Source organism: Humulus lupulus, chromosome 1 (genome assembly GCF_963169125.1).
Source record: "Humulus lupulus chromosome 1, drHumLupu1.1, whole genome shotgun sequence".
Classification (NCBI taxonomy): domain Eukaryota; kingdom Viridiplantae; phylum Streptophyta; class Magnoliopsida; order Rosales; family Cannabaceae; genus Humulus; species Humulus lupulus.
The window spans coordinates 4,285,442-4,310,844 of record NC_084793.1 but is presented as its reverse complement, the minus strand read 5'-3'; the positions used below and the strand labels follow the sequence as shown (position 1 = coordinate 4,310,844).

General features: G+C 32.1%; 1 protein-coding gene, 1 long non-coding RNA gene and 1 other non-coding gene across 7 annotated transcripts; 2 read left to right on the top strand and 1 right to left on the bottom strand.

The window, feature by feature from the left end:
• Nucleotides 1–6,224: 6,224 nt before the first annotated feature.
• On the bottom strand, nucleotides 6,225–6,309 carry TRNAM-CAU (transfer RNA methionine (anticodon CAU)). Its single transcript is given in 2 exon segments — nucleotides 6,225–6,260; nucleotides 6,272–6,309. It is a non-coding gene; the product is annotated as a tRNA-Met (tRNA).
• Nucleotides 6,310–6,519: 210 nt separating this feature from the next.
• Nucleotides 6,520–11,161, top strand: LOC133783271 (uncharacterized). Of its 5 annotated transcripts, none has more exons than XM_062222839.1 (9): nucleotides 6,520–6,622; nucleotides 7,104–7,301; nucleotides 7,456–7,782; nucleotides 7,939–8,161; nucleotides 8,685–8,828; nucleotides 8,902–9,026; nucleotides 9,543–9,747; nucleotides 10,129–10,379; nucleotides 10,508–11,161. In XM_062222839.1, the coding sequence occupies exons 2-9, from the start codon at nucleotides 7,189–7,191 to the stop codon at nucleotides 10,674–10,676; spliced, it is 1,557 nt and encodes a 518-aa protein (XP_062078823.1). In that variant the 5' UTR covers nucleotides 6,520–6,622; nucleotides 7,104–7,188; the 3' UTR covers nucleotides 10,677–11,161. The 5 variants fall into 5 exon arrangements, with proteins under 5 accessions (XP_062078823.1, XP_062078856.1, XP_062078829.1 ...); XM_062222872.1 differs by having other exon boundaries at nucleotides 6,522–6,622; nucleotides 7,468–7,782; XM_062222845.1 differs by having other exon boundaries at nucleotides 6,604–6,735.
• Nucleotides 11,162–15,461: 4,300 nt separating this feature from the next.
• Nucleotides 15,462–24,282, top strand: LOC133783266 (uncharacterized). The gene is made up of 6 exons (XR_009870848.1): nucleotides 15,462–16,264; nucleotides 17,187–17,250; nucleotides 18,411–18,782; nucleotides 20,602–21,980; nucleotides 22,903–22,966; nucleotides 24,127–24,282. It is a non-coding gene; the product is annotated as an uncharacterized LOC133783266 (long non-coding RNA).
• The last annotated feature ends 1,121 nt before the right edge of the window (nucleotides 24,283–25,403 follow it).

Here is a 25,403-nt window from a genome sequence, read left to right as displayed (position 1 = left end):
AAATGAACACAATATTAATTGTTTTGCTTTTCAAACTACGATATTTTTACTTTAAGTTTACAAAAATATATGAAAATCAATAATCTTTACAATAGTACGATTTTTGTTATAAAAATTTATAAACTACGGCTGGGATATCGAATTATCAACGTATGGTAAATACACTAAAATCTTTATATTAAATATCCAAAAAAGTATTGTTCAGATAACCAAGAAATACCCAATTGCAATGAATAGAAAATTTATGATATACTCATAAAAATAAAAATAAAAATTATATTTTATTTACAATGAATAATTCATTGATAATAATCATAACATAATATATCATGAATAAATGAAGATACCCCTTTTATTCAAGCAAGTTCATCATCCATCTTAAGAGCGTCTCGGCTAATTCATGAATATGCTTATTAGCCAAATGACGAATATAGATCAAGGACACTTTAAAAAAATTGGACAACAAACTTACAATATCATCTAATAAATAACTCAAATCATTCAAAAACTTGGATCTCTCGAAGAAAACTAATACTAATGTCAAACAATCTGATTCTATAATAAAAAAAGAACATCCTAGATGTAAAACTCAATCCAAAGCTACAACCACTACTTGAACAACTAATAAACAACTTGCAAAATCACTATATAACAAAAGTAACATCATTAAAGATAAAATTTTTAAAAAAATGCCCTAACTAAGCTATTAATGAAATAGATCCCCTTTAGCAGAAAATAAGTATGAAGCTAGTTAAATTATGATATAAGGGAAACATAAAACAATATACTAATCAGAGGTTTGAAAAGACAAGCAAGGACTTTCCCGATTGAAGCCCAAACAATGGCATCAATGCCAATAATTTGAGATGATTCATCTAGAGCGACTGCAATGCCCCGGATTCCCTATTATGGTTAATGGCTGGATTAGTAGGCCGAGAGGGCCATAACTGTTTAATTATGCCATTAAATGTGTTTATGCAAATTTATGAGAATTATACTATAATATGATGCTAAATGCATGCATGTGAGTCCACATTTGTTTACAGGGGTGTTTTGGTAATTTGGCCCGTTGAGGGTATAATTGAATATTTATTTGCGTGTTAATGATATATTGTGAGACCACATTATAATGTGGATTGGTTCGAGTATTTCGACATGAGACGATCTTTAAACATGATTTATCGGTTTGGTCATAACAGGTTTGAGCTCGGGGCTCGGGGTGAGTCTCGGGGTGATATTTATGGTTATGGCGTTACCGGGGATTTTAGGGTAACGGGATATGAATTATTGGTGTTTGAGGATATTGAGATTAGCGGGAATTGGGAAGCGTTAATTATGATTAACGGGTTAAGCTAAAAGTACCAACTTTACCCCTAGAGTAGCTTGGAAGGCTTTAGATGACACAAGGGCAATTTAGTCATTCTAGGGGTGGATATATGAGACTTTTATGATTGTAGAAGGTGGTAGAATAAACAGAACAAAAACAGGGGTTTGCTTCCTCCATTCCCGTACATCATCTTCTTCACTTCTCCTTTGAGGGTTTTGAGTTCTTGGTGGAGATTCAAGCTAGGGAAACTTAAGGGCTGGATTGGAGACTTGATTTAGCTTGTGAGGGAGGTCCAAAACCGGTTCCAAGGTGAGCTTTAGCCACTGGTTTTTATACATGCTCTGTTTTGATTGTTAGTTTCAGCCTTAGAGTTTTGATGTGGGAGGTGTGAATCGAAGGGGGTTTTAGTGTTAGTTTGATTGGAGTTTAATGTGAGTGAGCTAAGGGTGTTGTTTGGGGGTTTAATTGTGGGTTAGGAAGAGGTTTTATGAAGGTTTGAAGGACTGGTTTGGGAGGGAATTGCACAAGGGAAAATCTTGTTCGTGCGTGGGCGTTCTAGCTGGTCTGGGCTGGGCGTCGCGGCGTAGCAGGGGTGCGCCGCGGCCCTTGGCGTTTGGCAGGCAGGGAGCCCTCTCTGTTTGAGGGCGCGTCGCGGCGCAACAGAGGAGGGTCGCAGCCCTTAAGGCTAATTTTGCCAAAATGTGGTTTTTAGCTTGGGGATTCAAACCATAGGCCTCGAGGTTGGACCTAGTACCCGGTTGGGTGGTATTTGATGTCTCAGGGGCTGGGATTTGGTTTGGGAACCCTCAGTTATCACTTTTATTGATAAATTCTATAATTTGGTTATGACCAGGTGGCCGTCAAGGAATTTAAAAGTTAATCGTTCTCAGGGGTCGTTCATATAATAATTCTCACTCGAACCAGAGGTAAGAAAACAGTGTAGGATTACAGTTGTACCCTGTATAGGTATATGACATGCATGGTTTGACATTGAGGCATGTTGGTTGATATATGTGGACGTGGATTGCATATTAAATGCTGATGTACGTTGTTTACCTGCTAAAGACACTGACTAGTTAGGGACCGACTCTAAAGTCGAGAATCACGCATTGAATGGCTCTATGGCATTAATGCTAGACCGACTCTAGGGTCGAAGAACTTATAAGCGCTTGCCTGGTCTACGACCAGATGACTATAACCAAGGTATATGACCCCGGTGACCGTTTGTCACATGGCTAAGGGACGTTGTCCATAGTTCGACTCTATAGTCGTGAGGAAGGTTATGTTGGTGACTAATCACCATACACCTGTCCTGACCAAGCTTATGAAAGAATCACTTATCAGTTAAGCCCTGGTGACCCTATCGTCACATGGCTAGAGGGAGCGATGCTCACTATTGTGACTTTTGGCTATTGTCACCTATTTGTTGGACTGATAGTCCTGAATGGTTATTATGATCGTTGTTGATATTATATCATGCCTTATTGTGTTTTCTTGCTGGGCCTTGGCTCATGGGTGCTATGTGGTGCAGGTAAAGGGAAGGAAAAGCTTAACCAACCCTGAGTGGAGAGCTTGGGCGACGTGGTGTACATACAAGGCCGCTTGACCGCCACGGTCAAGGCGTTCTTAGAGGGACTAGGGGTTTACCCTACTTTTGCCACTTAGGCCGGCGGGGATTGTAAATTTGAAACTATAGCAACTCTTTTGTATTACGAACTACTTGTAAACATTTCAAAAGGCTCATGAGCAGTTTATTTAATTACTTAATGAAATGTACCCTTTCCTTTTTACTGGTTTTCACCTTAACCTCATAATAACACCTAGATCACGTTTTTAACCAAAGGACTCGGGTAGCGAGTCAAATTTCCGGTTCACCGTAACTGTTCTGAGGGTAACCAGGACGTTACAGCGACATCAACATTCATTTTATTGTGACCCATACGAGGAGACTCCCAATGTTGCAACAATCGGCGTTTCGTCGAAGCTTTTAAAGCACTTAACTTTCGAATTGCAACATATTTTATAAATAATACTGTTATGCGTTTGACTATTATTTTAGGATTTTGAGCAACACAACCATGGATAATCTAATTCATTTCTCCCAAAATATACCAAGCTGAAAGTAGAAACAACTCAAAATAATTTTGAGAAAGCACTTCCGAAGCTTTCAAAATAACTTGTTGAAATTATACTTCCATACTAATATTGTATGTGATAGTAAAATGCAATAACTTCCAATTCTTCTTGCAAGTCGGACACCCAAAAATGACACGACGGTTAGTGTTGACGGAATAAGCACAAAGGGGACACATTGGAGACAAAAGCACTTTCTTTTTTAACAAACATGATGAAGTAAGAATATTATGAAAGCCTCGCCAAACCAATGATAGTATTTTCTTTGGCAAATGTGATTTCCAAAACGTCTTCAACCATAAAGAAAATATATCTCTCTTTAAGGAGTGGTTGTTGCAAAAAATAAAAAAATAACCATTTTCACATAATAATTACCATCCTGAAAAGAAAAAAAAGCCATAACCATGAATCCATTTTTAGAAACCTATAATAACTCTACAAAATAGAGTTATTTTACTACAATTTTTATGCTAATTGTTGCTCAGTCTTTGAGTTTTTAAGTAGTTTATTAAGTTTTCAAGTAATTTTTGAATTTATTAGTCTTATTATAATTTTTTTAGATTTATATATATTTTATTGCAATATATTGTAGTTTAATTATTTGAATTAGTATTGTTAAGTTAGAAGTAAAAAAATGCACTTTTATTGAGCTTAAATGTTAAAGTAAATTAAGTTTTAATTAATATTTTCATGACACTTATGTTGCATATTTTATTATTGAAAATATTTAGCTTTAATTTATTTATATTTATTTGTACGGAGTATGTTGCATTTTTGAAAAGCGAGAAATAAAACTGAAATTAGAATGGAAAAGATGGCATTGTTGAAGAAAGAAAAAGAAAATATGATATTCAAAGCCCACGGCCCAGCAAGCTTTCAGGCCTACAACCACCTAGCCACCAGCACTCTCAGTGAGGCTTACCTGCCCATCAATCACTCCAGGCCCGCCTCCCTACAACACGCCCAGGACAGCCAGCCCAGCCCGCCTGCACTCCCACGGCCCAACCGCCTGCCTCAAGCCCGGCCTGCCATCCTTTCTCTTGAGCCCACAAATGGTCTCATTGTCCCATTGTCTCACAAATGTTTTTTTTTACCAATTTTTTCTATATATTTCACTACAAAATCTATTATTACACTCCAAAATTCACCTTCTCATGGCTCAAGACATCTTTATACACTAATTATGTCGTATTATTCTTCATTTGAAATTTAATTTAATCAATTTAAATTAATTATTGTAACTACATTTCAAAACCATATCATTCTCTTTATCTTATTTTTTTTGGTTAATTTTTCATTTAGTTTTAGAGGAAGAGTTATCCTTCAAATTTTTCTAATTATGTTTGTATTTTATATTATAGTTATAAGTTTATAATATTTTTAAGATTATTAAGGTAATGATCAAACAGTATGTAATTAGATAATATTTATCTTGTATTGTGATTTCCTATTTTTCTGCAATAAAGTCTATGGATTTTTTTCTTCAAATATCTTATTTCATCTTTAATATATTGTATTTTTTATTATTGAAAGATATTTACACCTTGATCTTCATTTGTGCAAAATCATGATATTATGATATTCTTTTATTAAGGTGTGCCATTAAATCGAGCATATCAAAGCTTAGAACAAAAATATTATGTTTTGTCTTATAAGTAATGTTTTTTTATATTTTTTTTTCATTAGATTGATTTACACTAAATACTTTAAAATTATAATATTAATAGTGAAGATAAAACTTATATTTATATGATAACTCAAGCTTAAATAGAAAATCTAGTTTGAAGAAGTGATAGTTTGATTAATTTTTATTATCAATATACTTATAAATATTATTAAGTTTATATTTTGTAGATTGTATTATCTTAATAATTTTTCTATTACAACTTGCTTACAATTCTATCTTGTTTATCTTTCTTCTCTTAAATATCTTTATTTTCAATATTTGATTTTTTTGACATTAAATCTTATCAATCTTTAGAGTTAAGTTATAATTTATTTATTTTTAGTTTAAAATAATTTATTTTTTATTTTAGTCAATTCATTTGGGTTCGACCTCGTCCTTACACAAATATTTGTGTGCTTACGAGTTATTAATATTTAAAATTTATCAATTTTGGGTCCATCAACCTTCTAAGAAGAACAACACATATACACTCTTTATCAGTGACATTGAAATATTGATTCAACAATTCCATATTCCATCCTCGTGGGCGCTAAATAATTAAATCTTTAATCATCCACCAATATCGAGCCATCAATGATTCCAACTCATCACAAAAACTCGATGGTAATTAAAAACAAGATATGACATATATGTTGGTATAGACAAAATAATATAGAATTCCATGAATTAATTTCGACCAACTCTTCTCCTTAATAGTACTAAAGAGTCGAGTTTTATCCCGACCGCTCAATATTAGAAACCCCAAATATTTTTCAATTGCAGTAGTGATTCACATATGAAAAATAAAAACATTAAAGATCACACAAATCTACTGGGTTATTTGACGAAAAATAAAATTCATATTATGAAAAGTTTTGTTGATTGAGTGAATGATATTGGGGATAGAGTATATTAGCATAACTTTTAATTGAGAAAATTCAAGATAACAACATTATTATGAGAAAACAACATAATTTTTTAAAACGACAACTTCTCATAAAAACGACAAATTATCAGAAAACACGATGTTTTTTAAACAACGACATAATAGCTGATAAACGACAACGTTTCAAAGAAACGGAAAAAAAATCAAAATATTGGGGTGAGAGAGGCTCGAACTCTCGACCTCAGGATCACTCAGTAGCTATGAGACCTACGCGCTAGCCAACTGCGCCACCACCCCTTGTTGACTTTATATTTCATAATATTTTAATTATAATAATAATTTTAGAGTTAAAATTTTCTCCAATAATACAATCAGCTATTAATTATTTTATATTGAAATACTAAATTGCTTTATTCGATGACTTATTCATTGGAAATGGGTTTGGTCAACTGCCCATTTCCTATTTAATTAAATAAATACAAAACAGAAAATGAAAAAAATAAAATTGCGGGGTTGAGCTCAAAACGCAGCCGTTTAGTAATAAATTCACAGTAGAGTAGTACTAGCGTACCTTGTTCTTGTACGGTTCGAGATTTTGGGAGGAAATCAGGTACGCACAACCCCAATCCTCATCGATTCACTCTCATCTCCCTTCATTCGAATCGAACATTCTCACTATCAATTTCTCAAACCCTAGTTGAAGTCTCTTCTCAATTCAATTCGGTACATTTACATTACAGTTTGATTTTGTTATTGTCTTATTTGATTTTTTTTTTTTTTGGTAAATGAATGCATTTGTGTATGGAATCTTCTGAGGTAGAGTGGTATTTTCTGTAATTTTAAGCTGTTAATGGAGGATTGTATTTTGGGAAGGGTGAGAAAGGAGGTTTTGTATAGGTACATTTTGTATCTCTTTGTTTGACTTGTTCCAAAGATGTTGGAATAGGAAATGAGAGTAGTTTGCTTTTGTTTTCTCATTCTTGTATACAACTTTTTCAGTTTTTTAAACCAATGCTAGTTGATTAATTGCTTGTGTTAGTTGTTTTCTGGGTTTTCAATATCAAATTTTGATGCTCATTTAGTGATTGTAGGTGGGGTTGGTTATACTCATTCCATTGAGTATGCTTGCTATTCATTGTGTTGATTGAAGGGAAAAGGAGTTCCTTTTATTCACTTATGGCAGAGTATGTGCCGTCGATGTCATGTGTTAAGCTGCATACGCGGATAAGTTGTACCATCAAACAAAAGGGATTCTCACCCCGGAAATCACATATCAGAATAGTACAAAGGTTTGCTTGCTTGCTTATTAGTGTTTCACGATATTAGATATCTCTGTTTGCTATTTTGAGCCAGTTGAGTAGAAATTTTTACCAGTTTGTTACACCACCAATGTATATGTTTTGGTTTTATGCTCTTCAAGCTCAACACGGTTATTAGTTGTAGTTATGACTACAGGAAGTATTCACATGGAAGCCGCAACTCTATGCAGTCACCGGGGTTGAAAATGAGCGAGCTTAGTGTTCCTGGCTTCTCAAACTTGAGCGCAAGTCTTTGGTCCAGGAGGGCAACTTTCAATTGTACCTGTTTAGGATCATTGGTAAACTCTGAAGGTGCAACGGCTTCTACTTGGGTACCAGTTGTTGATCAGATACTTCTGATGTCAAGTATATTTCTTACTTATATGGCTGGTGTAATTCCTATTAGGCAGCCTTATAGAAAGGATGTCTCCAGTGACAGCAATGTTTCTGGAAGTTCAACCTCTTCTGGTAGGTAAGGGTATGCATCTCAAAAAATTGAAGTTTCATGTTCTGTTGTTGGAATAAAATATAAGTTTCTCAGTTACTGACAGATCATGTAATGCTTCTATCTTCAGATTTACTTGTTATTATTTCACTTAGTTACTTAGGGATCTTCTGTTAATTGCAGCTCAACAACAAACAAAGACCTAGCTAATCCAAAGTATGTTTTAGATATCGTTAAAAGGAAACTTTTGGATTCTTTGGATGCCTTTGAACGTGGAGATGTTTTGGGAAATAGGATTCTTGAATACAGTGAGCTACGTCCAAAACGACCTTTAAATTTGAGTGCCCTTGCGGATGGTCCAAGATTAAGATTGCTCTGGGTTACTTTTCAGCAAATTGAGGAAGAGGTAAGATCTGTGTTCTTGTTTTAGCAATAATTACTTTGTTAAACTTTTTTTTATTGCAAGAGTTTATGCATTCCAATTCATTAAAGGTTCAGAATTTTTTTAATACTAGACCTGCTAATTTGAACTGTTATCATTTAATTAATGGCCATAACTCTTAAATACTATGTACAACAATTTCACTGTTTTATTTGTGAAATGTGATGATTTTTAAATTAGTTGATGATTATATGGCTGATTAATCTAATATTTTAGAAAGTGAAATTTTTAGAAATCTTCTATTCAGGGTGGAAATATAAATTTAATACATGAGAATGATATAGCTGATGAGCAATCTGATTATATTAGATGGACTAGTTGTTCCCCAATTATTTAATTCAACAATTCTCACTATCTAGTAAAATTCTTCTTGTCATACGTCTTCTAGACAGATTTAATCTTACTTGTTCCATATGTCAGTTCCTTGAACTAATTTTCTTTGCGCTATGATGCTAGCTTACATTTTTATTTTATTTTGATCATGCAGGTGAATAATATATCAAACACTGAATCTATCGACTTGTATGATAGGTTGATTGTTTTTTCTAGAGTGATTGGAAAATCATGTCAACCTGTGTGCATGACTTGGCTGGAAAGGGAGCACGCCCTTGCAAGCATCAATCTTGACAAGGTTAGTTTCGAAATTCAATGTACCTTTCTGTAATATTTCTACAGCTGATGTTTTTCTGTACCCTTCTTTTAAGGCACTTGTTTCATTGTTGGGTGCAAAGTTAAATGGAGACAACACTATTCTGCTGAACATAAAGAATTCAGGCAAGGAAGATCTTTATGCAGATTTATTGTGCTTTCTTTGTTTTGGTTCTATCAGGTAAATCATTTATGCGTGTCTTGTGTATTTAATCTTATCTGTTAGCATATCATCATTTATCTATTGTGTTTGCTTGTATATTTTGATTAAGTTGCTGCAGTTCTATAAATACAAATGATACAATTCTTATGTAACTGTCATTGTGTAAATTATCAGAAATTACACCACTGTCTGAATTTCTGAACGAAATAAGCTAGTATCCCGATTGATTTTGCAGAATACTTCCCTTTAAAGTTATGTGGCCACATGCAGCACAATAAATATTGTAAAAAATAACCTCTCATAAAGTACTTAAATTAACAGATGAGCACTTGTCTCTGTTTGATGTTGATTGCCATAATCTTTTACTGCTGCATATGCACTCTACACATAATGTTCCTTAAGAAGAATTTTCTCATTGGCAAGGTATTTTCGCTTGACTTTAGACCAATGTTATTCTCTTTGTTCATTGCATTCTGTAATTAACATGTCTTTAACTTTTATGAGTGTGCTTACCTTCATATGTATTTTTATCAGGGAGGATTGCTATTATGACAAGAGCTTGTTTTTTTCAAATGGAATTTCCATATTGGAAGATTTGTTGGTAAATATAGCTGATGGGATGGCAAGCATATATTTAGAGCTTATTTCTGTTGATAGTAATGTCTCGAATGAAATGAATAACTTGTGCATGGCATTATGTACTTTGTCAACACGAGCTCTTCAAAGATTACGCAATGAGGTACACCCTTGTGAAGCACTGGAGCTTAGTAATCATCTTCGCATGGTGTTGTTTATTGAACTTGTCTCTTGCATGATACTATTGATCTGCTATGTGCCTAGGCGTTCTATTTCTTTCCTTTATATGAATAATAGGGCATCACTTTGTTTTTTAGAATTTTTTTCTGAGCCATCATATTAACTTATATAGAAATGAGTAATCATCATGTTTTCAATTACTGTAACCAGAATGCTTCGAGGACTTACACAGAATAGATGTGATTTTTGGGTCTAGAAGGAAAGCTTTTATTTGTAGATTTTAAGTACACAACTTCTTGTTTATTTCTATTTTGGTACACTAACATGAATTCCAAATTTAATCAAGAAATGACCTCATCATTAGGTAGCTTTAAATCAGTGGCTGTATCAAAATTTGGAGGCAGTTGTGTCAATGTATGAAGATCGCTTTGACCTATGCACACTTCAAAGACGCCTAGTTGAGGAACCAACCAATAGTTCTACAGAAAATTCTTGGTGGAAAAGGCTTATCCAGAACAAATCTAAAATTGCACCATCTTCATTAACCTATGTGTCCCTAAACCACTTTTCCATGTCAGTTAAGCGGACAAAGGAATTGAGGGCCCTGGCAGGGTGGTAAGCTCTTGTTGCCATTTCCCCCTTTTTGCCCTTTTTACTTTATAATGTTTAAAGTGATAATTTCTGTTTCATCGTTTCCAAATAAACTCCAAAGAGGATTATGGTTGATTTGTGTGTTGTTGTAGGAGGTATTACTTCAGCCTATTACTAGAGCTGTCCGACATTGGAATGCCATTTGTTAGAGCTGTTATCAACAAAGTAACCGATGCCATCTCATTCTTTTTAGTTTGCTTGATTGGTCGGTCGTTGGGACTCATCTATACCGGAATCAGGCAGTCCCTTAAATGGAAATGAGATATAAAACTAAGAAAGGTACACCTTTTGTTCATTGCAATTTTTGTTAAAGGAAGCAGAGTCAATCAGAAGAACTTGTTTCAATCTGTCCGGTTGAAATTCCATTTTTGTTCTAGCCACTTGAGGCTACCTTATCCTTGGTTAACTGATCTGACACCAGAATTCATTTGAATTTGACATCAATACCAACTTTCATGTGATCCTGTTTCAAATTGGGAAAGTTGTTTGGCATATATATAAGAATAAATGAGTTCTCATTCTTTTTCTGGACTGGCAGTTCCCAACTTCTGTATATATTTATATCTATATCTATATCTATATATACTTGTTTTCCTACATGATTTTTTTTTTGTAGGGCTGCAATGTCCCCTTCTTTCCTTCCCAAACTGAGGTAAAGACCCTCCTTTATTTTTCTAGTTTACTTTTATGAAAGATCATTATCAGCTCTGGCCTAGTGAATAAGCAACTTAGTTTTGCTTTCTCAAGTATCTTGATGGCTACATCAAACCCTGTTCAACTCTAATCTTTCAAAAAGAGTAGTGAAATTAAATTATCATATGAATGAAACTTTATATTGGTCTGTCTCACTATATTTAACTTGTCTTTTGTTATATTATTTTGGTAAAGAAAATGGGGGAAAGACATTATATGTGGGTGAGAAAATGATGGGCACATAGAGAGGGATACTACTTTTCAAAAGATCACAAAGAAAAGCAAAAGTACATTTCAGGAGATAATCCTTGTGCCCTACCATCTTTACATGGTAATCTCTTTATTTTTTTTCTTTGAAGAAACTTCTTATTATTTAACTAATCAAATAATCAATTCATTGTTGTGTCCACACCTTTCTATAAAGCAAGGTTTTTATTTTTCTCTTATTTTTTTAAAACCTATGATTATTTCCAGAATTAGTGGTGGTTCTAAACCTCATAAAATCAGGTTAATCCGCTCTTTAAGGAGATAAAAAAGTGTTAGTCTTAGTCAAGTGTCAATTTGACTTAATCTTTTTACATTTTAAAGTATTTTTACATTTGAATTACTAACTACTTTTGCTAACTAATTATTGTTCTTAACTTTATATACCAATTCCCTCACCCTCTTTTATTTGGATACCTTTAGTAAATCCAATTAAAATGTACTATTATTACAAGCACCACTACTAACCACAATGGCCTAAAAATTGGCAATTTTTGACCAAAATAGGTTTGATGGTAGGTTTTGGTAGAGTTAAAGATTTTTCTTATGCTAAAGTGTGGTCATGTTATGCCCCCCCACAGAATATTAATTTTTCAAGTGAATGGAAAGAAAATCTAATTTGCATGTGAAAACCCTATTTTGACTAATTATTCTGCCCATTTCGACAAGATGGATGGAAAATGAAAGCATTTAGAAAAGGGGTGAAGTAAGAAAAAGCATGATTAAAGGGTTGATGAAGCATCACTATCCCAACCCAAAAAAACAAAAAACACACCAAATGAAGCCCTAATTATGATACTTTGGTCCAAACAACTGAACTGATTTTTATTACTTTTATTATTATTATTAGGGTTAGTAACGATTTGGTACCCTGTGTTTTTGCAAAGTATCATTTTTGTATCCTGTGTTTACAATAATGTTCATTTGGTACCCTGTATTTTGAAATCGTACATATTTGATACCCTAAACTCAAATTTAATTAATAAAATTTTACAAATTTAATCAAAATGCTTTCAATTATATAAGTTTCAAATTTATATTTAATTACTTAATTACATATAATTGATGATAGTTTGGTCATATAGACAAAATTTTATCTATCAAATCCAAATCTAGAATACCAAATATGTATGATTTTAAAATATAGGGTACTATATAAGCATTGTTGAAAACAAATGGTACCAAAATGATACTTTGCAAAATCACAACGTAACAAAAAAAAAAGTAAATTCCCTTCTTATTATTATTATTATTATTTTCATATAAGTTGTACAAGATCTATTTGGGGATAAATATTCTTACAAGATATGATTGTACAATAATCGAAAGAAGAAAAAAAAACATTGTTGGAGTGAAGATTAAATTATTGTATAAAATGTCAATGTGGACCACACTCTTGTTTGGCCACTCATATCTTTAATTTCAAGGTGAAAAGAACCTAACATGAGACTACTCAGGCAATTGGATCAACTATTGTAGTGATTTGATATTGAAAATCAATCTTGATGTATAATGTTTTTATATATTAAATTAAATCAATAATTAACAAAGGGTAACGTTTTTGTTTTATTTTTCCTTTTTGTGGGTTAATATATAGCTGGAAAATTTGAATAAAAGGGGATTCTGCTGTTGAGAGGTCTTTCTTTCCTTTTCATTACATTATTATTATTATTATTATTATTATTATTAACTCATTAACACGTGTACATGAGATTATCACGTTCCACACATGGAATTGTACAATTTTTTCTTGCTTTTTGATCCAATAATCAGTTTATTATTCTATTTAGTTTAATTATACATGTTAATTACTTTGTTTTTGTTGACTATAGCTAGCTCTTGTCCATTTGCAGAATCATGAGATATTATTTTTTTTCTCATTTATTTATGTATGTATGAATATAATATACTGTAATTAATTAAAAAATACATTAATTATGCTTAATGGGCTAATTAATATAGACTCGTGATATTGCTTCATTGCCACGCAACCTTTCTACTTTTTGTGTCTGAATAATATAGATTCGTATTTCTTATGCAAAAGTAAATTGCATAAAATGTGATTGATTAAACAATTGAAGTTACTTTTGATTAACTATGATTAATTATTTGGAATATACTTTTTTTTAAATTTATATATATATATATATAAATTTGTTTCATTTTCCAATCTTTTAGTTTACTTGTAGTTCTAATTTAATCAATCAATACACAATTGAAAACTTTCAAGGTAAATCATGACATAAAATAAAACTCTTTTCTTCACTATAGATCTAATTAAAAAAAATGTGTAAAAAAGAAAAAAAATTGTCATTATTACAGGGGAAAATATTATTTTAGTTCTTGTATTTCTTTTGAATACATGATCGGTCTCTGTATTTTGTTAAATGACAATTCAAATCACGTGTTTTACAAAATAGATCAAAATAATACCCTAGACTTGATTTTGGGCAAAATATTTTCAATTATAAAATCAATTCTCGGGTCGTTAGTGATGCAATGAGTTCAAAGAAGTGGAGAAAGTGACCGAGGAGATGAGAATAAAAGATTATATTTAAAAAAAAAAATTATCAAAATTAGTTATAAAGTACTATTTTGATTCATTTTATAAAAAATAAAGTATGAATTATTATTTAACATAACACAAAAACTGATCAAATATTTAGAAAAACACGTAGCAAAACTAGTATTTTCCCTTATTATATTAAAAAAAAGTCATGTATATGAAATAAAAACTACAGTCCAAAATGTCAATTTCTTTGATGTCTCGATAAATTATTTTATCCCAAAGAATCAACTAAATCAAACAAAAACAATTAAATAAAATATTATTAATAAACTAGCGGATATCATTTTTTGAGTGTATGAATGACACAATATATATATAGATATATATGTTCAATTATTCAAACATATAAATAATTTAAAGTTACCTAATTATCTGGGCTGTGCTCTTTTTCTCTTACACATTTGACCAATAATAAAAGCTAAATATATATATATATAATTATATGAAAAAGAAACATAGAGATTTGACTATATTTGTCTGACTACTGGCCGTAAGCAATAAAAGTTGGAAGACATTATTAATAAATTTATATACAAGGGTAAGCAGGAATAGAAACTCGCTCAATTATCAAAAGAAGCTATATATATATATACTTACATATATATATATATTTATATAGAGAGAGCCTATAGTATAACTATTATATATAATATTATTCAATGAAGAAAACAATAGTAGCGTTTAAAGTAAAAGCTATATAGGGAGCCAAGTAAATAAAGCAAGAAAGTTGAGAAAGAAAAAAACAATTAGGGCAGCTCCTACCTCAATTTATATACCTTACCTATAGAGAGAATCATTTAGGTCTTTACATTATATATATATAAAGAAAAACACTATTTTGAGTGGCACAAGTCTTATATTTAATAAAGTCTTTCTGCCTTAAAAGTTGAATTGACCAAACACTGTTGGTTCATTTGACTAATCACAAATATACATATAAATCCTTAACAAAGATTCTTAAATAATCATATATATATATATATATAACATGCATTGAATTGATCATATATGTATATATGCATGAAAACATCATCATGAGAGCCAAGAAAACAAAGTTTGTATAGATATGTAGATGTTATATATGGCTATATATATCTGAAAAGTTAAAAGGAGAGCACCAAGCACCAAGGTTGCCTTTTATAAGAACTTTTTTTTTTTTAAATATCTATATATATATATATACACACACATAATACTTCACAAAATATGCACCAGTGCATACTTTTTAAGTTTTTTTTTGAGTCGTGAACAGTTTTTGGTATGATTTTTTTTTATGACCATGCATATTGTAGTTATTTAGAGCATCCTGCAAATTTTTATGAAATTCTGAATAATTTACAATATCTAAAACTAGGTTCAAACAAGTTATTTTCTACGCACACAAAAAAAAAAATAGTCACAAATGCAACATGTTTGAACCTAGTTTTCGGCACTGTAAATTATTCGGAATTTCCTGAACATTTGCAGGAAGCTTTTGTAATATCCAACATTTTCATTATACATTTTTTTTATTATAAATCAGAGTTTTTATACATAAAATATACAAGTTTACAAATTTAAGAAATAGTAATGGAAAAATAGTATTTAAAATATCATTTTATGTTTTTAATGAGATTAAAGAGAGAGAAACTTGAATAGTCAAGTATTGGACCCGAATGTCATATAATTTTAATTGGGGATTTTTATAAAATTAAGAAAGTTTTGCTAAAGGGCTTATTTGAAAAGAATTTTAGTATTTTGGGTCCAAGTGTAATTTTTAAAAATAAATTTAAAAAAAAAAAAAAAAAAAAGAAAAGGCTTCAGCCTTTCTTTTTACCCGAACCCCTCTCTCTCTCTCCTCAGAAAACCCCTCTCTCTCTCTCTCTCTCTCTCTCTCTCTCTCTCTCTCTCTCTCTCTCTCCTCTGCGTATTACTGTTGCCGACGACGCAGGAGTACTTTCCGGCCACCATTTTTAGCCACGCGCCGGACCGTTGGATTCAGAGGCCTCCGAACTATCGACCCACGCGGGAATCTAGAGCTCACTCGCCGATTAAACGCCTCAACCACTCGATTTAAGTTCGGCCACCCCGCGACTTCAAAGTTGCGATTCGGCCACCTCGGGCATCCGTTTGCCGATCCGTCACCACCATCGTGCTCCTCGTGTTGTGGGCTTCAAAACCCAATAACTTGTTCCTACATCTACCATAGTTGGGTGGTGGGCCCACCACGAGCCACCGCGATCCACCGTAGACCGGCGGTCGAAACTTAGTGTTCGGGGTTTTGAAGTACGTTTTGAGTCTCAGAAAATCATCGTTTGACTTGTTGTGGAACCCGATCATTTTGGTATAATTTCTCTAACCTATATATTGTGATTTAATTGTGATTGATTAGAGTAATTGTTATTATGTGTATTTATAGTATATAATTATATATTATTGATATATGAAATATTTTCTGTAATTTACTGGCTGTCTGGGATTATATATATATTGATACAGGTTTTGATTTTGGGTTTGTCCACTTTATAGCCGTTGTGCTGTCCAATTTTCTAGAAAATATTAGATATTAAATAAAGTATAAAAATACATATTTAATTGATTTTATATTAATATGGAAATTATTATGATTAAGTAATTTTAATTATTATTGTTATTATTTTGTTAAGTAAATCAAGAATACAGATTCATATATATATATATGAAAAGTATGATTTATAGTAAACCTATTATCTAACCATTATTATTGTATATTAATATTTGAATATTAAAATAATATCAAATATTAGTTTCTTACAGTTATTGATATTTGTAAGACCAGTGAATTTTGGAGAAAGTATATTTATTATATCACTGGAATTGATATTATGACTATTTAATAATAATAGAAATATTTATATTTATATTATTATCATTATATTGATTATTACAACTTTATGTTAAAAATATGATTTCTTTTATAAAATGATTATTTGAATATATACATTCATATACGTATTGCCATTGAAGTATTTTGTTATTAATATCGAAATAAGTTTAATTATAGACGATAATTATTATTTTGTTGGGATTATTATTATTATTATCATAAGAGTACATTATCTTATGAGCAAGGTTTAAAGCATTGTTTTATATGAAGAGTTATTTGCATTACGTTGATAATAATTTATTATTATCATTTATATAGTTTCTGGTATTATTAATATACACTATCAATAGTGTATATTTATGATTTTGATAGAATTTAATAAATGATGTGCCTTGAATAGGATTTGTATGGATTTGATTGATTGACTCTTGGTGAGCCGTTTTAAAATAAGCTAAGGACCTAAGGTAAGTAAATCTCACCTTTTGTGCTTAAGTGTAAGATGCATGACTACATTGATTGTGTACATCTGATGAGTTAAGTATGGTATGATGATGATGCATATGATAAGTATGTGAAGAATGGTTATATGAACACCATAAGGGTGTTGTGTGATATGTAATTGATGAATTCTGTGATATGTGAAAGATGTCTTACTTGGTTAAGAATGATATGAATTATGTGCAAGTATGTGTTCTTATGTTGATGGATATGTGGATTACTCTATGTTCATGATTTGTTATATGTTATGATATATGAAGCGTTTAAGTTTTTAGGCTGGAAACCTTAGACCTGAGCCATAGCTCTACGTTAAGGTATAACAACGCCACCAACCCAAAGCTTCATGTATTATGACTAAAGATGTTTTGAGTTATATGAGATGTGATACAATGCCTTGATTGAATACCATCAACATGAGTCATGAACATGAACATTGGCATTTCAGCATCAGCATGTATGCATGGCATGTACAGTTATGTGATACATTATTATGTGATATAAGACCATGCATATGAATATGAGAAAAGTTATGAAATGCCTTGAAAAGTCTTATGTAAAGTTAAACATTTTAATGACACAAGGCTTAAGCAAAGTGATAATAAGATGTTTAAAAATGGTGCCACTGTTTTGATGAAGCAATCAAGTAAGTGTAATGAAGAAGACGGAAGTCTATAAGACTTATAGTGGCTGCCCACTAGTGTGGGCTAGGTCAGAGCTGACCATTCAGATATGTTTGCCATGTTTCCGTCTTTCTCCTCCATATGTGTAATAAGTATGGCAGCTATGGCAACGATGAAATGAGTGTTATGATGAGCCTAGCTGAGATGATGGCTAGCCGGAGGAGAACCCATGGGATTCTATATGATATGTGTAACAAGCCCTGCAGGCATTGGCTGAATCAAACAGTGTGCACAAGTGATATTGGGCCCATAAAAATGTGAAACTAAAAGAAAGAGCATAAAAGTAAAGTTTGAAAGTGCATGAGCAATAAATGAAATGCATAAGTATATAAGTCAGCATATTAGTATATGTGCACTACAAACTCACGACATTCATGTGTATGTGTATGCATGAGATTTGCTTACTGAGCGTTAGCTCATTACGTTATTTTCCAACATTTTTCCAGGTGTGGCTTTAGCTATTGAGCAACTTGTGGAGCACGGACTCAGTAGCAATGCAATAATGGTTTAGAGTTTTCATATGGCTGCCTTAAATTTAAAGTATTCATACGTGTAATAATTTCTTCTAATAAGTTTATATAAAAGTTTTAAATTTTTCTGTATTTCTTCGTATCATTTTATTTAATTATTTTGGTCAAGTGCCTTACATACTCGTAAACCCTAGAATTACGAGTATGTGGCAGACGTACCCTACCTTAGGGCCGTTACAAATGGTATCAGAGCTTTGAGTTTGTAGATGTCGTATACTCGTTATGTTATTAGATTTTGGGATCTGAAATGCTACTGAGTTCCGCCACAAGACAAGCCACACGTTAATGGTTAGTATAATTTATCCATATTTTAGTTAATGTATGTTAATGATGCTGTATAATTGTATTAGAAACTCATTGTGTGTTTGAGTTTCCATGATATAAGTATGAGTTTGGATTAAATGAATATTCTCATGCACGGTAGAGAAATTGAAGTTTGTTATTTATCTGAATGCATGCCTTTATTATTGATGTGATAAATAATTGATGATTTATCGATGTCGATGTTTGGATTGTTAATTGATATTCTCAAGCTTTGAAAGTGACCTATCAATTCAGTTAGTGTGTTAAGGGTTAATATGTCAGGTTAGTGTTTTGGAGAGCAAAGTTTTAGGTTGTTGCTGAGAGCACACACAATAAGAGACTTTAGTAAAACAGTAGTAATATATAGATATATAAAAAAAAATACATAATACATTAAGGATTGGGGTTTTGGACACGTTCTACCTCGTCGATCAACTTTTGTTGTTCAACTCTAAGGGTCTCCCCAGTAGTTTGCAGTGTCTGAAATTTTTCCTTCATATCGACTGAGTAGTTAGCAAGAAGTTTAGTTAAAGTCTCATTCTCCTTAACCAACTTCTCCTTCTCTCGAGTCAATCCCTTGTTGGCATTTCTAATGGTTATCATCTCTTGTTTTTGTGTTTCTATATACCTTTTCAAGTGGTCAACCTCTTGTTCTCTTGCAAGAACTCGTTGGCCTAGGTTTGAGACCGATGCTGCCGCCTGAGTGGTAAGAACTAAGGAATCTTTTACAGCTTGTAGGTCTGACCTATGGGATAAAATTATTTGGTCTTTAGGGGTGAGTATGCTTTGACCTATACTAATGGCCACCTTTTTATCGAGCATAGCTGAATCCTCCACCGTGACAAGGCCAGTATCAGAATAAAATTTGGGAAGCCAAACTCTGGGAAATTGAGTATTTCGTTCTGGGATGTGTACCGTAGGATACACCATTAGCTGTGGTAAGGGTGCAGAAATTTGTGGTGAAGATTCGATAGTGGGAAGATTTGGCTCAGGTAAAGCTAAAGTTAGGTCTAAGTTCAGCTGAGATGATGAGGATGCCATGGGTTGCTTAGCTTGAGTAATGGATGGAAGTAATAATGATTTGGTTTTCAAAAGCTTGAGATTGATTGTGTTTTAGTGTGTATGTGATGAATTTTATTTATAGAAAAAATGAGTTGAACTGTTGGGTCATTGGATCCTTGAATTTGTTTGTTTTCAAGATAGATATCACAGATTTTATCTTGTTCAATGTGTTACGCTATCCTCTCTGATGATGAAAGCCAAACTTATTAAATTTTGTCGACATGGAAATCACTTCTATTGATTTTGCGATCTGATTTGAACATGGAAACAATTTATAAATTGTTGAATGAATCGAGGTGATAAATGTTATTTACTGAATTACTCTGTAGTGTGAATTACTTTCGGCGATTAAATTATAGTATATTAGCTGTTTTATTCCGAAAGTAAGATAATGTATTACTTGTGTGAAGTGATGACTGAGTATTATTGGTATAGGTGTTGAAATGAGACATGTCTAACTTATTAGACATGTGAGAATTATTCGTTTTAGTAGATGAAGTGGTGGATTGGTCAGTCAAGACTTATCCCATGTTTTATTCAATGAAGGGATACTAAGCTAAGTGTGTGAATTTCCGAGTGGCCACGGTTATTTGCATTCTAGCATAGTATCAATGTGCCCTTTATTATTTTATACATTTGGAAACAAGTTTGATTTTTAAATGTTTTCTTAGAGAAAGAATGAGAGTCAGGCTTTTCTGAACTGGTACCTAATGAATGGCCTATCTCACTATTTCTCATTCAGGGCAAGAAGTCGGTTTTGACAACGAAAGGGTTTCATAAAGACTTGGTTTTAAAGAATAATCTTCATCGGCTATATAATTGTTTTCTAGTTATCTAATTTTATGCAAAAAAAAAAAAAAAAAAAAAAAAAAAAAAAAATTGACTGTAAGACATGAAGATCAAGGATGTTTTCATGATGATGGTCATTTTCTCTTCCTACGTTATGTGGTTTGTGTTCAAAAGTATGGATGATGAGGATTCGTTTGTATTTTCGTATACATTCATTGTAATTTATACTATTGTTATAGCTTATTTCCTTTCTTTCTATATTGTAGTCCTCATGTGAGGTGTTTACATATCCTCGCCTTTTATATATGATAAGGATTACAAGTCAAGAATAAGTTTTGTTTTCGGGGTGAAGGTAAGTGTTGTGAATAAAATCTTATGATGTGTAATGTTGTTCTGTTTATTTGTAATTGTAGTTCTTGTCTTCGATTATCTAATTTATTTTGAAATTTCGAGGACGAAATTATTTTAACGGGGGAAGGATTGTAATATCCAACATTTTCATTATACATTTTTTTTTATTATAAATCAGAGTTTTTATACATAAAATATACAAGTTTACAAATTTAAGAAATAGTAATGGAAAAATAGTATTTAAAATATCATTTTATGTTTTTAATGAGATTAAAGAGAGAGAAACTTGAATAGTCAAGTATTGGACCCGAATGTCATATAATTTTAATTGGGGATTTTTATAAAATTAAGAAAGTTTTGCTAAAGGGCTTATTTGAAAAGAATTTTAGTATTTTGGGTCCAAGTGTAATTTTTAAAAATAAATTTAAAAAAAAAAAGAAAAAAAAAAAGAAAAGGCTTCAGCCTTTCTTTTTACCCGAACCCCTCTCTCTCTCTCCTCAGAAAACCCTCTCTCTCTCTCTCTCTCTCTCTCTCTCTCTCTCTCTCTCTCTCTCTCTCCTCTGCGTATTACTGTTGCCGACGACGCAGGAGTACTTTCCGGCCACCATTTTTAGCCACGCGCCGGACCGTTGGATTCAGAGGCCTCCGAACTATCGACCCACGCGGGAATCTAGAGCTCACTCGCCGATTAAACGCCTCAACCACTCGATTTAAGTTCGGCCACCCCGCGACTTCAAAGTTGCGATTCGGCCACCTCGGGCATCCGTTTGCCGATCCGTCACCACCATCGTGCTCCTCGTGTTGTGGGCTTCAAAACCCAATAACTTGTTCCTACATCTACCATAGTTGGGTGGTGGGCCCACCACGAGCCACCGCGATCCACCGTAGACCGGCGGTCGAAACTTAGTGTTCGGGGTTTTGAAGTACGTTTTGAGTCTCAGAAAATCATCGTTTGACTTGTTGTGGAACCCGATCATTTTGGTATAATTTCTCTAACCTATATATTGTGATTTAATTGTGATTGATTAGAGTAATTGTTATTATGTGTATTTATAGTATATAATTATATATTATTGATATATGAAATATTTTCTGTAATTTACTGGCTGTCTGGGATTATATATATATTGATACAGGTTTTGATTTTGGGTTTGTCCACTTTATAGCCGTTGTGCTGTCCAATTTTCTAGAAAATATTAGATATTAAATAAAGTATAAAAATACATATTTAATTGATTTTATATTAATATGGAAATTATTATGATTAAGTAATTTTAATTATTATTGTTATTATTTTGTTAAGTAAATCAAGAATACAGATTCATATATATATATATGAAAAGTATGATTTATAGTAAACCTATTATCTAACCATTATTATTGTATATTAATATTTGAATATTAAAATAATATCAAATATTAGTTTCTTACAGTTATTGATATTTGTAAGACCAGTGAATTTTGGAGAAAGTATATTTATTATATCACTGGAATTGATATTATGACTATTTAATAATAATAGAAATATTTATATTTATATTATTATCATTATATTGATTATTACAACTTTATGTTAAAAATATGATTTCTTTTATAAAATGATTATTTGAATATATACATTCATATACGTATTGCCATTGAAGTATTTTGTTATTAATATCGAAATAAGTTTAATTATAGACGATAATTATTATTTTGTTGGGATTATTATTATTATTATCATAAGAGTACATTATCTTATGAGCAAGGTTTAAAGCATTGTTTTATATGAAGAGTTATTTGCATTACGTTGATAATAATTTATTATTATCATTTATATAGTTTCTGGTATTATTAATATACACTATCAATAGTGTATATTTATGATTTTGATAGAATTTAATAAATGATGTGCCTTGAATAGGATTTGTATGGATTTGATTGATTGACTCTTGGTGAGCCGTTTTAAAATAAGCTAAGGACCTAAGGTAAGTAAATCTCACCTTTTGTGCTTAAGTGTAAGATGCATGACTACATTGATTGTGTACATCTGATGAGTTAAGTATGGTATGATGATGATGCATATGATAAGTATGTGAAGAATGGTTATATGAACACCATAAGGGTGTTGTGTGATATGTAATTGATGAATTCTGTGATATGTGAAAGATGTCTTACTTGGTTAAGAATGATATGAATTATGTGCAAGTATGTGTTCTTATGTTGATGGATATGTGGATTACTCTATGTTCATGATTTGTTATATGTTATGATATATGAAGCGTTTAAGTTTTTAGGCTGGAAACCTTAGACCTGAGCCATAGCTCTACGTTAAGGTATAACAACGCCACCAACCCAAAGCTTCATGTATTATGACTAAAGATGTTTTGAGTTATATGAGATGTGATACAATGCCTTGATTGAATACCATCAACATGAGTCATGAACATGAACATTGGCATTTCAGCATCAGCATGTATGCATGGCATGTACAGTTATGTGATACATTATTATGTGATATAAGACCATGCATATGAATATGAGAAAAGTTATGAAATGCCTTGAAAAGTCTTATGTAAAGTTAAACATTTTAATGACACAAGGCTTAAGCAAAGTGATAATAAGATGTTTAAAAATGGTGCCACTGTTTTGATGAAGCAATCAAGTAAGTGTAATGAAGAAGACGGAAGTCTATAAGACTTATAGTGGCTGCCCACTAGTGTGGGCTAGGTCAGAGCTGACCATTCAGATATGTTTGCCATGTTTCCGTCTTTCTCCTCCATATGTGTAATAAGTATGGCAGCTATGGCAACGATGAAATGAGTGTTATGATGAGCCTAGCTGAGATGATGGCTAGCCGGAGGAGAACCCATGGGATTCTATATGATATGTGTAACAAGCCCTGCAGGCATTGGCTGAATCAAACAGTGTGCACAAGTGATATTGGGCCCATAAAAATGTGAAACTAAAAGAAAGAGCATAAAAGTAAAGTTTGAAAGTGCATGAGCAATAAATGAAATGCATAAGTATATAAGTCAGCATATTAGTATATGTGCACTACAAACTCACGACATTCATGTGTATGTGTATGCATGAGATTTGCTTACTGAGCGTTAGCTCATTACGTTATTTTCCAACATTTTTCCAGGTGTGGCTTTAGCTATTGAGCAACTTGTGGAGCACGGACTCAGTAGCAATGCAATAATGGTTTAGAGTTTTCATATGGCTGCCTTAAATTTAAAGTATTCATACGTGTAATAATTTCTTCTAATAAGTTTATATAAAAGTTTTAAATTTTTCTGTATTTCTTCGTATCATTTTATTTAATTATTTTGGTCAAGTGCCTTACATACTCGTAAACCCTAGAATTACGAGTATGTGGCAGACGTACCCTACCTTAGGGCCGTTACAGCTTTAAATAACTATCATAAACATGGTCATAAAAAATTCGCATCGAAAACTATTCACGAGCTGAAAACACATAAATTAGGCATCGGCACATACCTTTCTAGATATACACCATAAAATTATCCAATATATATAATAAAAGGGTTCAATTATTCGTATATAATAAGTACATAGTGGAGCCATATATATGGAGCGGAGTACTTGATGATCTCTTGTTCAGTATAAACATTATACATATACATATATATATATATATATATATATATATATATAAGTTGGGTTGCAACGACACAAACCGGAACACTGCAACATCAACAAACAACTCATGGTTTTGTAGGGTTCTTAGTCTGACACATTAATTACAATCAAATTCTTTCATATAAATATATCTATATATATACCCTACAATTGATTTTTCATATGTAGTTGAGTACAGCTAAATTACCATATGTTAGCTTTTAGAACTACTATATATAATTAATATGTATAGTTATAGCGTGTAAAGTAGATAATTAATGACAGAGACTTTAGGAATGACAATGGTGCGGGTCGGGGATAGTTTTTCAATTATTATTTCTATTTCCGTAGGTTAATTATATAATTATACTTGCTTATTAACTATTAGGGATGGTACGAGTATTAACCAATAAATAATTAAGAATAACCATGTTTACTGGTACCTATAATAGTAAAATAAAATAAAAAAATTTCCCAAAAACTGGCTGGCTTTAGGCCAAGTGGAAGAATTCAAGTGCTCTGGAGCGCACTTTACTTGGTCCAACAAGCATGATGTAGGAAACCAGATTTTTTCCAAGCTAGATCGAGTATTTACTAATGACAATTGGCTGGACACTTTCCCAAAAACTGAAGCTTGCTTCAAATGGGACTGTGTTTCAGACCATAACTTCTGTGTGATTAAAAGCCAGGAGTTGAACAAGGTAGGATTCAAACCCTTTAGATATTGTAATCACTGGTTGCATTATCGAGGTTACAAAGAGACTGTTTTGAATAGCTGGA